The following is a 14,336-nucleotide window of genomic DNA, read 5'->3' on the forward strand; positions in this document are numbered from 1 at the left end:
GGCTTCAGCCGACACCCGATGATGCATTCACAGCTCCGACCCCCACCCCCCAATATAACCCCAGCCCCATCGGGAGCCTCAGGGCCCGGGGTTCAGCTCAGCAGCACCCAGAGCTCATTGCAGCCCCCGGGGTCTTCCCCCCACCCCTCCATCCCCCCCTTTTCACTCTTTCTACTGTCCCCATTGCAGTATATACAGCTTCACATGCCCAGCTCTCAGCCTGGCCCACCCCCCACCAAAGAATGAAGCAGAAATAGGGGCTGCACCCCCCCCAAGTGCACCCCACACCCCAACGAAGCCCTTTAACACTGACTGCCCCCCACCCCACAGACCTACATACCATCAGCCATATAAATTAACAACCCCCCCCCCCTTCCCTTGTCCCAGAGAGAAAAGAATCATCAGCACCTGTTATAGAGAGAAAAAACATGAAGTCCAAAGTGCTCGAGCCCACACCTGGGATTGGGTTTGGGGTTGGGGGGGTGTGGGCTCAGTCCTTAAACCTCCTCCCTGCCGGCATCTTCCTATAGAAGCCGTCAGCATCGCAGTCCGTCAGCACATCGCGCTCAGCCACCTTCCTGCGCAGCGTGGCCTCCCGGCTGGCAGCGCCCAGCAGCCCCTCACTCACATCCCCCCTCTCAGCACCCCCCGCTGCCCCATGGATGGCAGCCAGGCTGCCGTAACGCGGCTCATCCTGCTCCACGTCACTCAATGAGGATCCAGGTGACACACCGGCACTCTTGGCCGGGTGGAAGGCACGGAATTCCTTCCCCACCTCTCCCAGCTCGTATCCATCCTCAGCAGCTTTAGGGGCCGCCTTCCATTCCCAAGGCCCATTGCCAGCATTGAGATGCACCACGGGGTGATGAGGAGCATGAGCATCGATGGTGACGATGCTGGAGCTGTCACGTTCCGATGGCGAGCGATATTGCGACGAGTCGGAGCTGGTGGAGGACGAGGATGTTTCCGAATGCTTTGGGGTGCTGGGAGCAGCGCCTTGTGGTTTGGACATGGCGATCACCTGCATTAACCGGGGGGGGTTGGCTGCACGGGGGGCGCTTTTCTCAGCCACCATCACCCACTTGGCTCTCATCGCTGCCCCGCCGCCCGCCGTGCTCTCCTCGGGGATGTGCACTAACGGTGCAGCACCGGGACGGGGCGGGAGCAGCACCCGTGGGCCTAAAGCTGCGCGCTCAGGGCGAGCCTGCACCGTAGGGTACAACGCCGGGGGCACCTCCTCCTCCACCTCGTCCCCTCCTCGTCCCTCCATCGCCTTCTGCTTCCATTCGGAGATGAGCTGCTTGGAGCGCGATGCATCCAATGGTACGTGGATGGTCATGTGCCGCCGCGCCGCGTCCTCCATGGAAGGCGTGCTGACGCGTGGCAGCGTGTTACTGAAGGTCACCATGTTCTCCTTGGCCATGGGGCTGCGCGGTGCCAGCAGATCCACGTCCACGCTGGCACGTTTCAGGCTGCCCAATGAGTTCTTATCGCGTGGTACCGGTCTCACGGCCGCCCCCTCCTCCTCCTCCAGCCGCGGGGTCAGTTCATCGGTGCTCACTGATTTGTTCTGCTGGTACACGGCGTCGTGGCCGCGTTGTGTCAGAACACGGAGAGCGTCCTTGGCTGGAGCTGGAGCTGGGACCCTCTCGGTGGGGGCACGGAAGTTGCCCACTGCGTGGTAAGCCTATGGGGTGGGATTGAGCTCAGTGGGGCTGCAGGGTGGCACGAGGCACACACAGCCCCTATAGCACCCACCAGGTAAGCGGCGATGCCGGCGCCGATGAGGAAACCCACGTAGACATCGGTGGGATGGCTGCGGTACTGAGTGATCTGGGTCAACCCGCAGATACCGGCGGCGATGGCGAAGGCGAAGACCAAGATGGGCTTCAGGAGCTTGGTGCTGTCTGAGATGGTGGAGTTGAAGTACATCTAAAGGGGTGGGAGAAGGTCAGACTATATGGGCTCACCCACTGCCGTGCAGCCACGTGGTGCTCCGCACTCACCGACACATAGACAGCGGCGAAGGCGGACAGCGTGGCGTGCTGGGATGGGAAAGTCTTCCTGTAGGAGAGCACAGGGTTTGAGCTGTGATGCTCTATGGGGCCGTGGGGCCGCTCTGCCCTATGGCACATACCTGGCAGACAGGATGGCGTGTTTGTCGGTGCCGGCACAGATATCCTGTGTGATGTAAGGGTTGGCGTCGCAGGGTGTGCCCAGCAGCGTGTAGTTGGGTTTGCAGACAGTAAGAAAGAAAGGAGCGTGGTATCCGGTGGCCAACTGGATGACATCGGTGACCAACGCAGTGGCACAGAGCCCGAAGACATGGACACCTACAGGGGGCACAGAGGGTTTAGATTCAAACCCAACCTGATCCCAGCCTGATCCCAAAACCCTGGGGGAGGTGATGGCACAACGTACCCACAAACCTTACGGTGCGGCGCAGGAAGGAATTGAAGTTGCAGCCTCCTGCATTGATGCTCCCCTCGGTGCCACTGCGACCCTTCAGCCGGGACTGCAGGCAATACACCAGGCCCTCCCCGAGCATGATCTGCATAGGGGGGGAAAACCACACTCAGTGCAACCCCAAAGGCAGCAGGACCCGGCCCCATAGCGCTGTGGGACGCACCGAGGCGGCTGGGGCGGCGAAGGCGAGGCTGAGCAGCATGAGCAACGGGATGAGCTCCTCACTGCTCTCCACGTAGGGCATGGAGAGCGCGCGATCGTGGCATTGGAAGCCCACCTTGGCCGGCTTGAAGAGGTCGGTGAGCTCCAGGAAATACAGCGTCACGATGGAGGAGGCCACGATGGGCAGCTGGGGGGGGATTAGGGGGGTGGGAAGGCTCATTGCCCACCATAGCCCCCCCCCCTCCAACCCCCCAGGTCCCATTTGGTGCATTCATAGGGACACGGGTGGTGGCAGAGCCCCATGCACTGTGGGATCTCGGTGCATGGTGGCATTGCAGGGTGAGGAGATGCCCCCCCAAGACCCCCCACCCTCCCCACACTTACCTCCACGAAGTAGAAGCAGGGCAGGAGCGTCATGCTGTCCTTGGGAGCCTTGGCCTTGTCCTTCGGGGAGATCATGGTCCTGGGGGGGGCCCTGTATGGGGAGAGGGGGGCTGTGGCAACAGGTCGGGGGGGGATTTGGGGTCACAGGGGATGTGGGGAGGGGTCGTGCCACCCGCAGGGCAGAACAAGGGGTGGGGGCCCGGGGAGCAGCCTCAGTTCACAGCAACTTCGGACAAGTATCGAGTGCAATGAGGGATGGAGAGGGGGGGGGTGAGGGGCAATATAGGGGGGGCAGTAGCGGGGTTAAGGGCTGTACCGGGGGGTGGCAATACAGAGGCAATATACCGTGCCGCAACCCCGGGCGGGGGCTGGGAAGGGAGAAGGGGAGGGGGGGGGAGGGGAGGGGGCGCGGCCCTTTGTGTCCCCGCGGCCGCAGCCGCCCCCCACTCACCTCGGCTGCAGCGACCCCTGGGGGGGGGGAATCCGGGTTGTGGGGGGGGGGACACGGGCGGGGCCGGGGGTGTCGTTGGGGATCCCGCAGCGCGGGGCTGCTCTGCCACGGCGGAACGCGGCTGGATCCTCCGCCGCCTCCTCCTCCTCCGCCCCCTCCCCACCGCCCCCCGCCCCGCCCCGCCGCTCCCGGCCGCTCTCGGGGCGCTGAACCGCTGCGGGGACCCGGGGAAAAAGGGGGGGGGGGGTCGGTAAAAGGGAGCGGTGCGAGAGGGTGAGAGACAAAGGGATCGGGGGAGGGGGGGGGGCGGCACCGAGCGGGGGCGGTGCCCCCCGTGCTGCTTTATGTCCCCCATCGTGCGGTGCATCCAACCCCCCCCGCAATGATCCGCACCCCCCTTAAGGCGGCTCTGCCCCCCGGGCTTTGCAGAGGGTCCGGAGATGCGGTAAGACCCCATTTCCCACCACACTATAGGACCCCATCCCAAACCCCCCCCGGGGATCGGCCGGCTGCCCCACACACAGCCCTATTACCCCCCCCGCCATTGGGGTTCATGGCTGGGGTATCTAAGGGCAGCTCAGTGCCCCCCGCTCTTTGCCTCCGTTCCATTTTCGCCCCTAAGTGGGTAAAAATCTGCCGTATTTAACGTTAAATCCCGATTCATTCCAGCTAAGCCGCTCTGCCCGGACCCTGAGTGCAGAAATCCCGGTGTCAGGCTCTGCCCCCATTGCACCGACCCCTCCCCATGTTAATGGGGACAGACATAGCCGGGTTCACGGTGATAACGGAGCGATGGCACAGCTGCAGCTCAGGACAACTGCAAGGTAGCCTGAAATAAACCCCGAGGGATTGAATGCTGCTAAAAAGCCGAGGTTCCCTTCTCAATGCTCCATTTAACACCGCAGAGCAGCAGAGAATGGGCTTGTATGGGCTGTGCTATAGGGTCGGGTTGGGACCTCCACCCCAGTGCTGCCCCACTGCTCTGCTTGGTGCTGGGCAGGGCTCAGGGCTGTGGGGACATTGGGGACATTGGGGACAGAAGGGTTGTCACCCCATTGGGACCCCCGACCCCTTTGTCCCTATAGCCACTGACCCCTCAGTGCTGCAGAAATCCCCTCCTGCTGTTGCCAGACCTGGCAGCTGGGACCGGCTGCTTCCTCCTGAACTTGTTTGTCTTGGGAACATTTGACCTGTTTGATAACGGAGAATTAAAGCATGTTTTGGCATCGATGCACTTTGGAAATCCCCTCCTTTTCCCCTTCCTTCCCTCCCCTGTGGCCCCAAACTGGATATAAAACCAACCCTTGTCCCCTCCCTGCAGCAGCCGCTCGTTGCAGCCATGGGGCCGAGCGCTGCTGCGAGCTCTGTCCTCATCCTGCTGCTGCTGCTGGGGGCCGTGGTGGATGGTGAGTATGGGATTGGGATGGGAATAGGGCTGAATGAGCCCATGAGGGATGTGGGATCTTGGTTGGGGGGCCACTGAGCTTCTATGGGGGTGGCCAGGTCAGGAAACCCCACTGCTGTCCATAAGGGTGTGAGCAGGGGTCTCAATGGGTCTCTTACTCCTGTGTCCCCCCCCACTAACGCTGCCTCTCCCCATCCCACACCAGCACAGCCCCGGGGGAGGATCCTGAGGGGTTGGGAGGCTCAGCCCCATCTACGGCCCTATATGGCCTCACTGCAGCTGGATGGGAAGCACATCTGTGGGGGATTCCTCATCGCCCCGCAGTGGGTGCTGAGCGCCGCCCACTGCACCGAGCAGATGTGAGTATATGGGGGTGTGGGAGGGGGGCATGGGGGGGCTCCAGGCCCTGCAGCCCCCCCAGCTCATTGGGCTGAACCCCCATAGGGGAGATAAACACTTCCAGGTGCTGCTGGGTGCTCATTCACTGTCAGCTCCGGAGCCCCATAAGCGGCTTTACAACGTGAAAGCACAAATCGCCCACCCCGGCAGCAACATCCATAATAACAGGGACGACCTCCTGCTGCTCCAGGTGGGCTCCTCACACACCCCCTCCCCACCACCTCTCAATCCCCCCTTCATCCCCTTTGCATTGCATGGAGCATCCCCCCTCGTCCCCTTTGCATCCCATTCTAAGCCCTATCAGAACGTCTCCATCCACCCCCTATGGGGCTGCAGGAGGGGGGCTCATCTATGTCCCCGCATCCCCCTGACCCCACACCTCCTTTCTTTGGGTGGCAGCTGGAGGAGAAAGCGGAGCTGAACGAGCACGTGAAGGTGCTGCCATTTCAACGCGAGGACAGGGAGGTGGCGGCCGACACGCTTTGCGATACAGCGGGATGGGGGACGATAACGCACAGCGGGAAGAGGCCGGATCGGTTGCAAGAGGTTCAGAGGCCGGTGATAAGCAGAGAGCTTTGCAACCATCGCACCCGACACGACCGCACCATCACTGAGAAGATGATGTGCACAGACTCCAATAAGAAGGATACCTGCAAGGTCAGAGCCCTATAGGGGGGGGTGAGGGGGAAGGTGACCCTATAGGGGTATGGGAATGGAGTGGGAGGATGCTGGGGATGGGGCTGCATCACTGTTGGGATCCCTGCTCCTCAAACCTGGGTGAGAAGAGGCTGGTGGGGGGATGGCAGCGATTTGGATCCAAAGCTGCAACCTGAGAACCACGTGGCAATGGGTTTTGTCCCCACAGGGTGATTCCGGGGGTCCTTTGGTCTGCAATGGTGTGGCTGAAGGGGTGGTGACGGCTGGATCTCGTGTCTGTGGCAACTATAAGAAGCCGGCCATCTACACCCGCATTGCGCCCTATGCTGAATGGATTGACAGCATCATGGCCTCCAGGGATGGGGATGAGGACGTGGCCACACGTTGAGCTCACACTGCTGGATACAGTGGGAATAGGGACCCTGAATGGGGGGCTGAATGATGCCCAGGGAGGGGGAGACACTGCTGCAGGCTTTGCTGGACACATCTGTATTGCAACCACCACAATAAAGCAACGCCAATTGCTGCAGGCAGGACTGCACTGAGTGGGGTGGGGGGCAGTGATAAGGATGGGGGGGTGCTGAGCTCTGCAGGTGGCACAGCCCCATGTCCCCACCATCCCTGATCCCATCCCTGGGTGTTGGACCCCACACCCCCTTCCCAGCACTGCTCTGAGCCCCCCAAAGGAGCAATGCTGCACCCCACAGCATGGCAGGGTTGGATGCTGCTCAGTGCCCGCATGCACATGGCATGGGCAGGCTGCAAGAAGGCAGCTCTGTGTGCCATAGACATCAAATAACCCTCCTCCAAAGGAGATGAGTGAGGCCCCATGTTGATCAGTTTTACTTACAGGGAAAAACCCCCTTGACAAGGAGTTGGAGTTTCCTAATTAACCACCAGACTGGCCTTAATTACCAGAAGAACAGCAAGGCACAGCCCAGCTCTGCAGCAAAACCTCAGAGCTGAGGGCTGAGCTCTTCACCCTCAGCTCAATTTTCCACTAATAAATGAAAACTCGCTCCCAGAGGGATATGAATATTAACAACATGGCATCATCCTTCCCTTAAATGGCCTCAGAGGACACACAGAGGTGGATCCAGCTGAGCAGGAACTCAGCCAGGCCCCACATTGGCTCCAAGTACCCTCATAGAGCTGCTAAAAGCACTAAGGCTCAACCCCCATCACCCCACAGCCACCTCCATCACCCCACCTTCTCTCTCTTCTGCCCATAATAACCTGATAGAAGGTTTTCAACCAGTCGATTCTGCGAGTGTTTGCAGCTCCTTTCTTAACAGAGGTGCAAATTCACACCAGTTTCCTGCTTTTCTTGTGCGTTGATGCATCAGCAGCCCCGGGCTTCCAAGTCACATGAAAAAGTGCTGAAGTTCTGCAAACAAACCAAACATTCTGTGTATGAAATTAAGGGAACTTTTATTTCCAAAAGAACTCAAGAGTTCCAGGTTTGGGTTTGCTCCAGGCAGCCTCAGGACTCTGCTCCTCCACCCATCAGCACACAGATATATGTGATGATGAAGGCTCCCATCAATGGAGCTAAGTTCATTTGAAGCAGGGAGATGCAGAAGGAAACAGGAACTGACCGACCCATGCCATGCTTCCCAAGCAGCCCACAGCAAAGGAGAAACAACACAAGGAACCAAGTGTTTGCTCTTCTCTCCATGGAGACTCTCTGTGTACCCTCAGAGCCCCCCATCACCACTCAGCCTGTGCTGACTGCAGGGCTCAGCCATTCTGCTTGGTCAGCCCAGAGATACACGAAGGCAGCAGGTTTCCCCCTTCCCTGGCCTTTGGCTTCCAGCTGCCATCACATTTGGTGGCAATGGGAGAACTTTACAGGGTAGAGCCTAAAGGGGGCCCCTCAAAAGTTCCTTTCCTTCCTTCCTTCTTTTCCTTTTAGGGTTGAAGCTGAAAGACCAATGCAAGTCAAAGGTATCAGCACTCCCAGCCAACTGGGCACTGTCTCACAAGGGCTGCAGCTCCTGGCTCCCAAAGCACATTCAGCTCTTCCATTTAGAACCCGTTGCTCTCTCCATGCCTCATAAAGGTGCTCTCAGGAATAGCTGAGGGGCATCCTCCTCCACAGCCCCCCACACAGGCAGTTTTTGACCCAGCGCTGCTCCCACTGCTTCACAGCAGTGACTTTGTTTGGAGATTTCAGCATCGTAACGCAGCCACACCTGGAAAGGAAGAAAACAAGGAAGGTACAGACTGGCATAAAGATGGAGAGGCCAGGAAACAAAGCAGCAATGCTGGTCACACACACCATACATTGATACTCAAAGAGCTGTGGGTACTCTGTGCTAAGGCTTAAATTGAACAGCCAGGCTGCACTGATAGTAGCAGCTATCCTGAGTCAGCTCTCTTAAGGATCTTTGTCTTCCACATCAGGGATATCTGAAACCTACCCACAAGTGCTTCCTTTAAACGCAAAGTGGCAGCTCCATAAATGAACAGCCTTAATTTAGAAGCAGAATTTCCTCCTGCAGGCGTAAATCACACCAGAAGTTCCTGGGATGGCAGCCGGGATGGTAAACAGAGACCAAGGGAGCTTTTGAATGACAAAAGGCAGTTTGAGTTTCTGCCAAGAGCTCCTCTGCATGGAAGGGATTTCACCCTCATCACTTACCTGGTACATGACTTGCATTCTTCTGTCGGGTATGCTCCTAAATGAAGCCTTCTCAGATGATCAATTTTAGGTTGACCAGGTGCCCTGTGCAGGAAGAAGAATGGGATGGTTTCTAAGGTATCACTTTCTACAAGCTGTTGCCAGGACAGTGAGCTGCATTTCAATGGCCAGTGGGGCCCAGGCTTCGACTGCAGACTCTGTAAAGTGCCAATGGATTCAAAGACACGCTGACATCAATCTAAACACAAACGGGCACCTTTCCCCCTCCCCTCCTGCCATCTCATTTCAGTTCTTTATAACTCAGTAATGACTGGGAACTCAAGCACAGAGAATAAACCCTCTTGTGGCACAGGCACCCCAGATCCAACGACCTCTCAGAGCTGGAGAGATCCCAACCAAACCATCTATTTGTTTCAGATCTTTGTACCTCACAAAGGCATCAAACTGGGATGAGACAGTGTGACCAATGAGGCCAGGAGCTTTTCCAAACTGCAGCCTGACGAGCTGTTTGTTTTGCAGCTTGCTGATAATGCCATCGTTGATAGGCAACCAATCGATATTGGGAATGAGCAACTGGCTGGGCAGGAGGCAACATTCATCTATCAGGGTATCATCTGGTTCTGTTATGTGATTTTCTTCACGACCTGCATGGAAAATGAAGCAGAAAGAGAGAAAAACCAGCGTGATCTTTACACATCTCATTTACAGATGGAGAAAAGTGGATGCAGTTCCCCCCCTCCATCTGCCAACGCAGCACAGGGAACAATAAAGCTGGCAGCTGCACTTGCCCTTTCTAAACACTCCAGAGTTACCCCCTGTAATTATTTCTACCGTGCACAATCCAAATGAAGGAAGATCCTTTTGTTTGAGGGAACTGGCAAACACTCACAGCACAGCCAGAGTTTAGTCAGAAGCCTGAAGAGGAGGGACATGCTGTCCTGAGTGTCAGAGGTTGCTGTGTAGACAGGGAGGCAGCTTGGCTTCAGCAACCCCCAAATACGGATCACCACCATCAGCTCCCTGAACATGCCCAGGGATGCTCCATCTCGCAGGAAGCTGTGGCCTGGCCTCACAGGAGAGCCCTGCAAAGGGGAGAAACATTTGGGGGTTGAGGCTTAAACTCAACCTGTTGGAGCTGCTGTTCCATTTACAGGACAGTAGACAGACTTGTAGAGGATGCCATGGAGGTTAGAGGTATAAAGAGGTATAAAGATCATTCTTGGAAGCCCAGGCTCTCACCTGGTTAGGCAGGCTGGCCAGTAGATAAAGCACAAAATCCCCCACCCACTGGATGAGTTGCTGCAGGGATTGCAACGTGTTCATCTCCAGGACAAACTCCTCCGTCTTTAAGTTGATCATCACCTTGTCAATGTCTGAAACAGGAGCAAAACGTGTTGTTCAGTCAGGAGATGGACCCACACTCCACCCTCTGTCCCTGTGGTGCAAAAAGACATCACTTCCCCCTTCCTCAAACCCAGGAAGCAACTGTGAGCTTATGACGTTTAACACTGAGCCTACAAGGAGCTGATGCAGGACGCTCAGAGAGCTGTGCCTGATGTCACCATCAATCCTCACCTATATCTGTGATCTTGGAGCAGACCTCTGTGAGTCGGTCCCCAGGACTCTTATCTGGGGTGTTGAGGAAGTGTGGGCGCAACAGAGACTTCAGGGTGCAGCTGATGGCAATCAGGAACAGCTTGGCATGGTAGTCACAAACACGGGCTATTGTGCTGGAGGAGAGCTTGCAAAGAGATGCCTTCATGGCAACAATGCGTGTGGCAAGGACCTGAGGGACAGAGGCATGAGAGAACATTCAGGAGTGAAGGTAGAATGAGGATCAGCTCACAAACTGCTTTATTCTGTTCTGCAGCTCTGCTGTGTGAACAACTGGAACAGCAAATGCTGTTTCATGCACTTACAAACAGCCCTATTGCTCCCAGGATGCTCTAACATCTCACCAGAACTTCCCCACAGGTAGAGATGAATGACAACAAACGCTGTATCAAATGTGATTCTTCACATCTCAAGCATTGCTCAAGTAGAGCATTCAAAGACAGCACACAGCTATCTCCCTGTTGCTGAGACTTCTCCTGCTGTAAATCAGGGAGTTCCCACTCTTGCTGACCTGCTGCAGGGCTGCGCTCTGTCTTGTGTACTCTTCATGCAGCTTCTCCACCAGGTTTTGGACCATGTTGGGCTGGACGTGGAGCAGGATGTCCCACCAGTCATAGCCAGTCACCATGCAGTACTCCAAGAGGAACAGCAAGTGGCGGAGGGAGGTGTTCATGTCCAGCACATGGCCCATGGAAGGGGAGATACGAAGCATGCTCAGCTGAATGGAAAAGGCAAAAAAAGGAAAATCCCCATCAAGAACAGACTTGAAAGCCTTCCACAAAAGCTATTGCACAACACAGGGTGATCTGGAGCTCATTGCTGGCCCAAAGATACAAACTCTACAGTAAAAGGACGCATCACACCTTGTTTAACACGGGTCACACAGCAGGAAAAAACATTCCCAGAGCTTTTCAGATTTATCCATCACCATTTAGAGAGATAAAGAGAGATCCCAGGGGAGCAGCCCACATAACAGAACACATTACCTTCCCATGACTGTCAATGCCAGCCAAGGCCAGAGACGTCCAGGAGAGCTGCATGGCTTTGAAGTGAACCAGGGGCCCAGTAGTTCTTTGCCTTTTGATAGTCTGCTCATCCACTGGGCGCTGGGAAGAAGAACCATGGAAGACAGCCATCATTTGCAGGGACAGGCGATGAACGATGTGGACACTGCCATCATGAAAAGCCAATGCCAGACCTGGGGAGAGATGAGAACCAAAGGTGAGCAAGCAAATGCTGGTACAACCCTGACCTCACCCAGACAAGGGGAGTTTCAAGCAGAAGTCTAATATTTAAGAGAAATAAAAACCCAACAGATATTCCTTACCCAGTCCAGGGAAGAATTTGGTGTCGTTTGCCACCTTCAGGTCAGTATTTGTGAGGGAGATGGGCAACTTGGGCAGAGCCACAGCTGAGACACGATCCAAATCATTGGTGGCAGAGAGAATTCGCCATTTCAGGATCATGGGCTGCTTGTCTCCAACTTGAGAAAGTAAAGTGAGACATCACTGTCTGAAGGGGTCAGAAAACAGAGCCCCTCCCTGACTTCTGCCCACACTTCTCTATGCAGACCCTCTATTTCCCCTGTACCTCCCCATGTTCTTCTGAGCTCAGTAACCACATAAATAATGGCTCATTTTGCTGTATCAGTTTTGATGGAAGGCTCTGCTGGAGGCGATCAACAATTCTTTATGTTAAAGAACCCTTTGCATTTCAGCAGAGCAAACAGCACAGGTGTGATGCTGTTATATTTGAACTGAATTAGAAGTAGAAACCATCCCATTTGTTGCCTAAGATGCAAAGAAATGGATGGAACAGAGCGTGTGGCTGAGAACACCAGAAATACAAATAAATAGGTGATAATGTATTGCAGGTCCTGCCCTATCACCCTCATTCAGATCACACTCCTTAAGTCCCTGCTGCTGGAACTCACCCACAGGAGAGATCTGCTGGAAGATGTTGTTGACAGGCAAACCTTCTTTCCGAAGAGACCAGCACTCCACAATGCTGTTGTTCTGGTTGGAAGCACAAAGCAACACCTGTAGAAGGGAAAGCCATGATGTTTGTAAGCACAGCATTCACAATAGAGAACCACATTACCCGGTAGCATTTTCAGCCCCTCTCCCTTCAGATCTGTAACCTGCCAATGCTGCCCCATATATCACAGACTAAACGTGAAGAAAAGGAGCAGGAAAAGAACTGACTCCAAAGCCAAAACAGACGCTGTGTTGTCCAACACAGCACTCGATCCTAACCACAGGGAACAGAAGAGTTTCTCAGCTTCATTGAACCAGTTGGGTTTCCACAGTCATCTCACCCTGGCAAATAGAGTTAAGCTGCTAAATTGAATCACATGGATCAAGAGCTCCAAGTGTTCTGGAGAGGGGCTGCTTTGAAGTCGAGACTCAAAGATGAAAGACTTTATATCTCAGAACCTCCTCGGATCGTGCAGGAAAACACCCACAGTAACCAATGGCAGAGCCATAAAATAAAACCAACACGTAATCAGGTTAATGAAGAATGGGCCTTTTCAGTCAGCCACGACACTCCCAGACCTCTCAAATGCAGCCTGCTTGAATGAGGCTGAACAAGCAGCCACTCCAAAACCAGCAGAGAATCACTGCAGGACATGATTGCTCCCTCCTCGAGCTGGGAGATGAAGCCAACAGGAGGAATAAACACAGAATAACCTGCTGTCTCCTTTGTTATTCACTTCATTGCTCCTTGTTTCAACAGCAGATGCTCACCTGTTCTGACATATCCCGAGCAAGGAACTTCAGGTGAGTGATTGCTGGGTATTTGTCCTTGCGGGCAGGGTCGGTGGTGCAGCGCATGAAGAGGGATGGTAGGATTTCAGTGTCTATCTTGCATTTCTCATTCACCACGCTCACACAGACCTTGTAGAACTGGACAGGGGAGGCACTGCTGCCATCTGAAGTGGCCACCACGATGTTTCCCCCACCAGTAAAGGCGACATCTGCCAAGGCAACGCGGCAACGGAGGCGGCAAAGGCTTTCTGTGGATGTCAGCACCTGCCCGTTGGGCTTGAGGAGGGAGACTGTCACCAGCCCACTGATAGTCACAGCAATCCAGCCCTCCATAGGCTTCCCACCAAACAGCGTCAGCGACGGAGAGAATTTGACCCTGGAAAACTTCTCGCCAAAGTTTGATGCTCCAGACTGTGAATGAAGATGAGCAATGTAAAGATGTCAGCATCTGATGCCTGCAGTGCACCCAGAGCTGCAGAGTTCTGCTCCCCTGAGTCAGTACAGCAAGGTCAGCAGAGATAAACAGAGCCCAGGCATCGAGCTCATACACCCAGCTCTGAGATGTGCTTCTCCCCTAGTTATGAGCAGTGCCAGCTGCTCACCAACACAACGCACAGCCCCATTATGCTTCCGTGCCTTGCAAGAGTTAACAGTTGAGAATGCAGAATGTTAATCTGCACTTCTGGATCAGAATTAGACATGCTTCAAAACAAGCAGCTGGTCTCCATACACCTACAGCAACAAACCTCCTTACCTCGACTGCTGGAGTACCACTGGTAGGCAAGCATGTGCTTTTATCTCCATTTTACAGCCATGGAGATTGAAAAACAGGCTGACTAAAACAAGCTTAAAGCAGCAAGAGAAGTGAGATACCCCACCTGCATTTCTCAGCTGGAGCTAGGAAACTTTCTAACTCGAAAGAGACACACAGAGGGGTTTCCCAGCTCCCCCACCAACGACCCAAGCCATCTCATGACGAACCTTCTCCACATGCAGTGCCAGCTTTACACCATTGTGCAGCCAGGATAGGGCCACCACGGGATCTCCCTCCACCATGCTGCCCACGGTGTTCTCCCAGCTGTTGGCCAGGTGCTCAGTCATGCTCCAGCACTTGATATGACCGTCTGCATCCGCTGAGAGCAGCCTGGAGCCTGCAAAGACACAGCCCTGTAAGAACCAGGTAAGGAATCAAGCCACCCCATGCAGCTCTGATGGAGCCTATCACTTTGTAGCTGTGAGACAGCACCAAATCACATTGAATCACAAAGCACCACTGTGGAAAGTGGCCTTTCAAGACCTGAAGAGAACCTATAGGAAAGCTGGGGTGGCCTTTCAGGACCTGAAAGGGAGCTATAGGAAAGCTGGGGTGGCCTTTCAGGACCTGAA

General features: G+C 55.2%; 3 protein-coding genes across 3 annotated transcripts in view; 1 reads left to right on the forward strand and 2 right to left on the reverse strand.

The window, feature by feature from the left end:
- Window positions 1–161: 161 nt before the first annotated feature.
- Window positions 162–7,273, reverse strand: PLPPR3 (phospholipid phosphatase related 3). The gene is made up of 9 exons (XM_015886298.2): window positions 7,161–7,273; window positions 4,557–4,653; window positions 3,013–3,103; window positions 2,630–2,815; window positions 2,422–2,551; window positions 2,138–2,333; window positions 2,007–2,064; window positions 1,759–1,932; window positions 162–1,687 (listed from the first exon to the last, which is right to left on the reverse strand). Exons 2-9 carry the CDS (start codon window positions 4,646–4,648, stop codon window positions 491–493), a joined length of 2,124 nt encoding a protein of 707 aa, XP_015741784.1. The 5' UTR covers window positions 4,649–4,653; window positions 7,161–7,273; the 3' UTR covers window positions 162–490.
- Window positions 4,741–6,453, forward strand: CFD (complement factor D). Its single transcript, XM_015886358.1, has 5 exons — window positions 4,741–4,869; window positions 5,074–5,227; window positions 5,313–5,457; window positions 5,667–5,924; window positions 6,133–6,453. Exons 1-5 carry the CDS (start codon window positions 4,803–4,805, stop codon window positions 6,310–6,312), a joined length of 804 nt encoding a protein of 267 aa, XP_015741844.1. The 5' UTR covers window positions 4,741–4,802; the 3' UTR covers window positions 6,313–6,453.
- Window positions 7,274–7,338: 65 nt separating the features above from the next.
- The window catches only part of MED16 (mediator complex subunit 16), a 7,864-nt gene continuing 866 nt past the window's right edge, over window positions 7,339–14,336 (reverse strand). Inside the window, exons 3-14 of the mRNA XM_015886289.2 lie at window positions 13,932–14,101; window positions 12,930–13,361; window positions 12,116–12,221; window positions 11,510–11,665; window positions 11,169–11,380; window positions 10,694–10,900; window positions 10,144–10,354; window positions 9,808–9,941; window positions 9,458–9,650; window positions 8,996–9,212; window positions 8,569–8,652; window positions 7,339–8,119 (exon numbers count right to left, since the gene is read on the reverse strand). Of these exons, the coding sequence (XP_015741775.1) occupies window positions 7,993–8,119; window positions 8,569–8,652; window positions 8,996–9,212; window positions 9,458–9,650; window positions 9,808–9,941; window positions 10,144–10,354; window positions 10,694–10,900; window positions 11,169–11,380; window positions 11,510–11,665; window positions 12,116–12,221; window positions 12,930–13,361; window positions 13,932–14,101 (2,249 nt within the window). The 3' untranslated portion in view covers window positions 7,339–7,992. The remainder of the gene's footprint in view (window positions 8,120–8,568; window positions 8,653–8,995; window positions 9,213–9,457; window positions 9,651–9,807; window positions 9,942–10,143; window positions 10,355–10,693; window positions 10,901–11,168; window positions 11,381–11,509; window positions 11,666–12,115; window positions 12,222–12,929; window positions 13,362–13,931; window positions 14,102–14,336) is intronic.

The sequence above is a fragment of the Coturnix japonica genome, chromosome 28 (genome assembly GCF_001577835.2).
Source record: "Coturnix japonica isolate 7356 chromosome 28, Coturnix japonica 2.1, whole genome shotgun sequence".
Taxonomy (NCBI): Eukaryota; Metazoa; Chordata; class Aves; order Galliformes; family Phasianidae; genus Coturnix; species Coturnix japonica.

What these genes read in the sequence shown, in the direction of transcription:
- PLPPR3 (XM_015886298.2), bottom strand. Translation starts at nt 4,648, where the DNA reads ATGTTCCCAAGACAAACAAGTTCAGGAGGAAGCAGCCGGTCCCAGCTG. An exon ending in GATTTCTGCAGCACTGAGGG is followed by an intron (nt 3,104 to 4,556) that starts GTCAGTGGCTAT and finishes CTCCCCATACAG; the next exon opens with GGCCCCCCCCAGGACCATGA. An exon ending in TCGCCGCCCCAGCCGCCTCG is followed by an intron (nt 2,552 to 2,629) that starts GTGCGTCCCACA and finishes CCCCCTATGCAG; the next exon opens with ATCATGCTCGGGGAGGGCCT.
- CFD (XM_015886358.1), top strand. Translation starts at nt 4,803, where the DNA reads ATGGGGCCGAGCGCTGCTGCGAGCTCTGTCCTCATCCTGCTGCTGCTG. An exon ending in GCTGGGGGCCGTGGTGGATG is followed by an intron (nt 4,870 to 5,073) that starts GTGAGTATGGGA and finishes ATCCCACACCAG; the next exon opens with CACAGCCCCGGGGGAGGATC. An exon ending in ACGACCTCCTGCTGCTCCAG is followed by an intron (nt 5,458 to 5,666) that starts GTGGGCTCCTCA and finishes TTTGGGTGGCAG; the next exon opens with CTGGAGGAGAAAGCGGAGCT.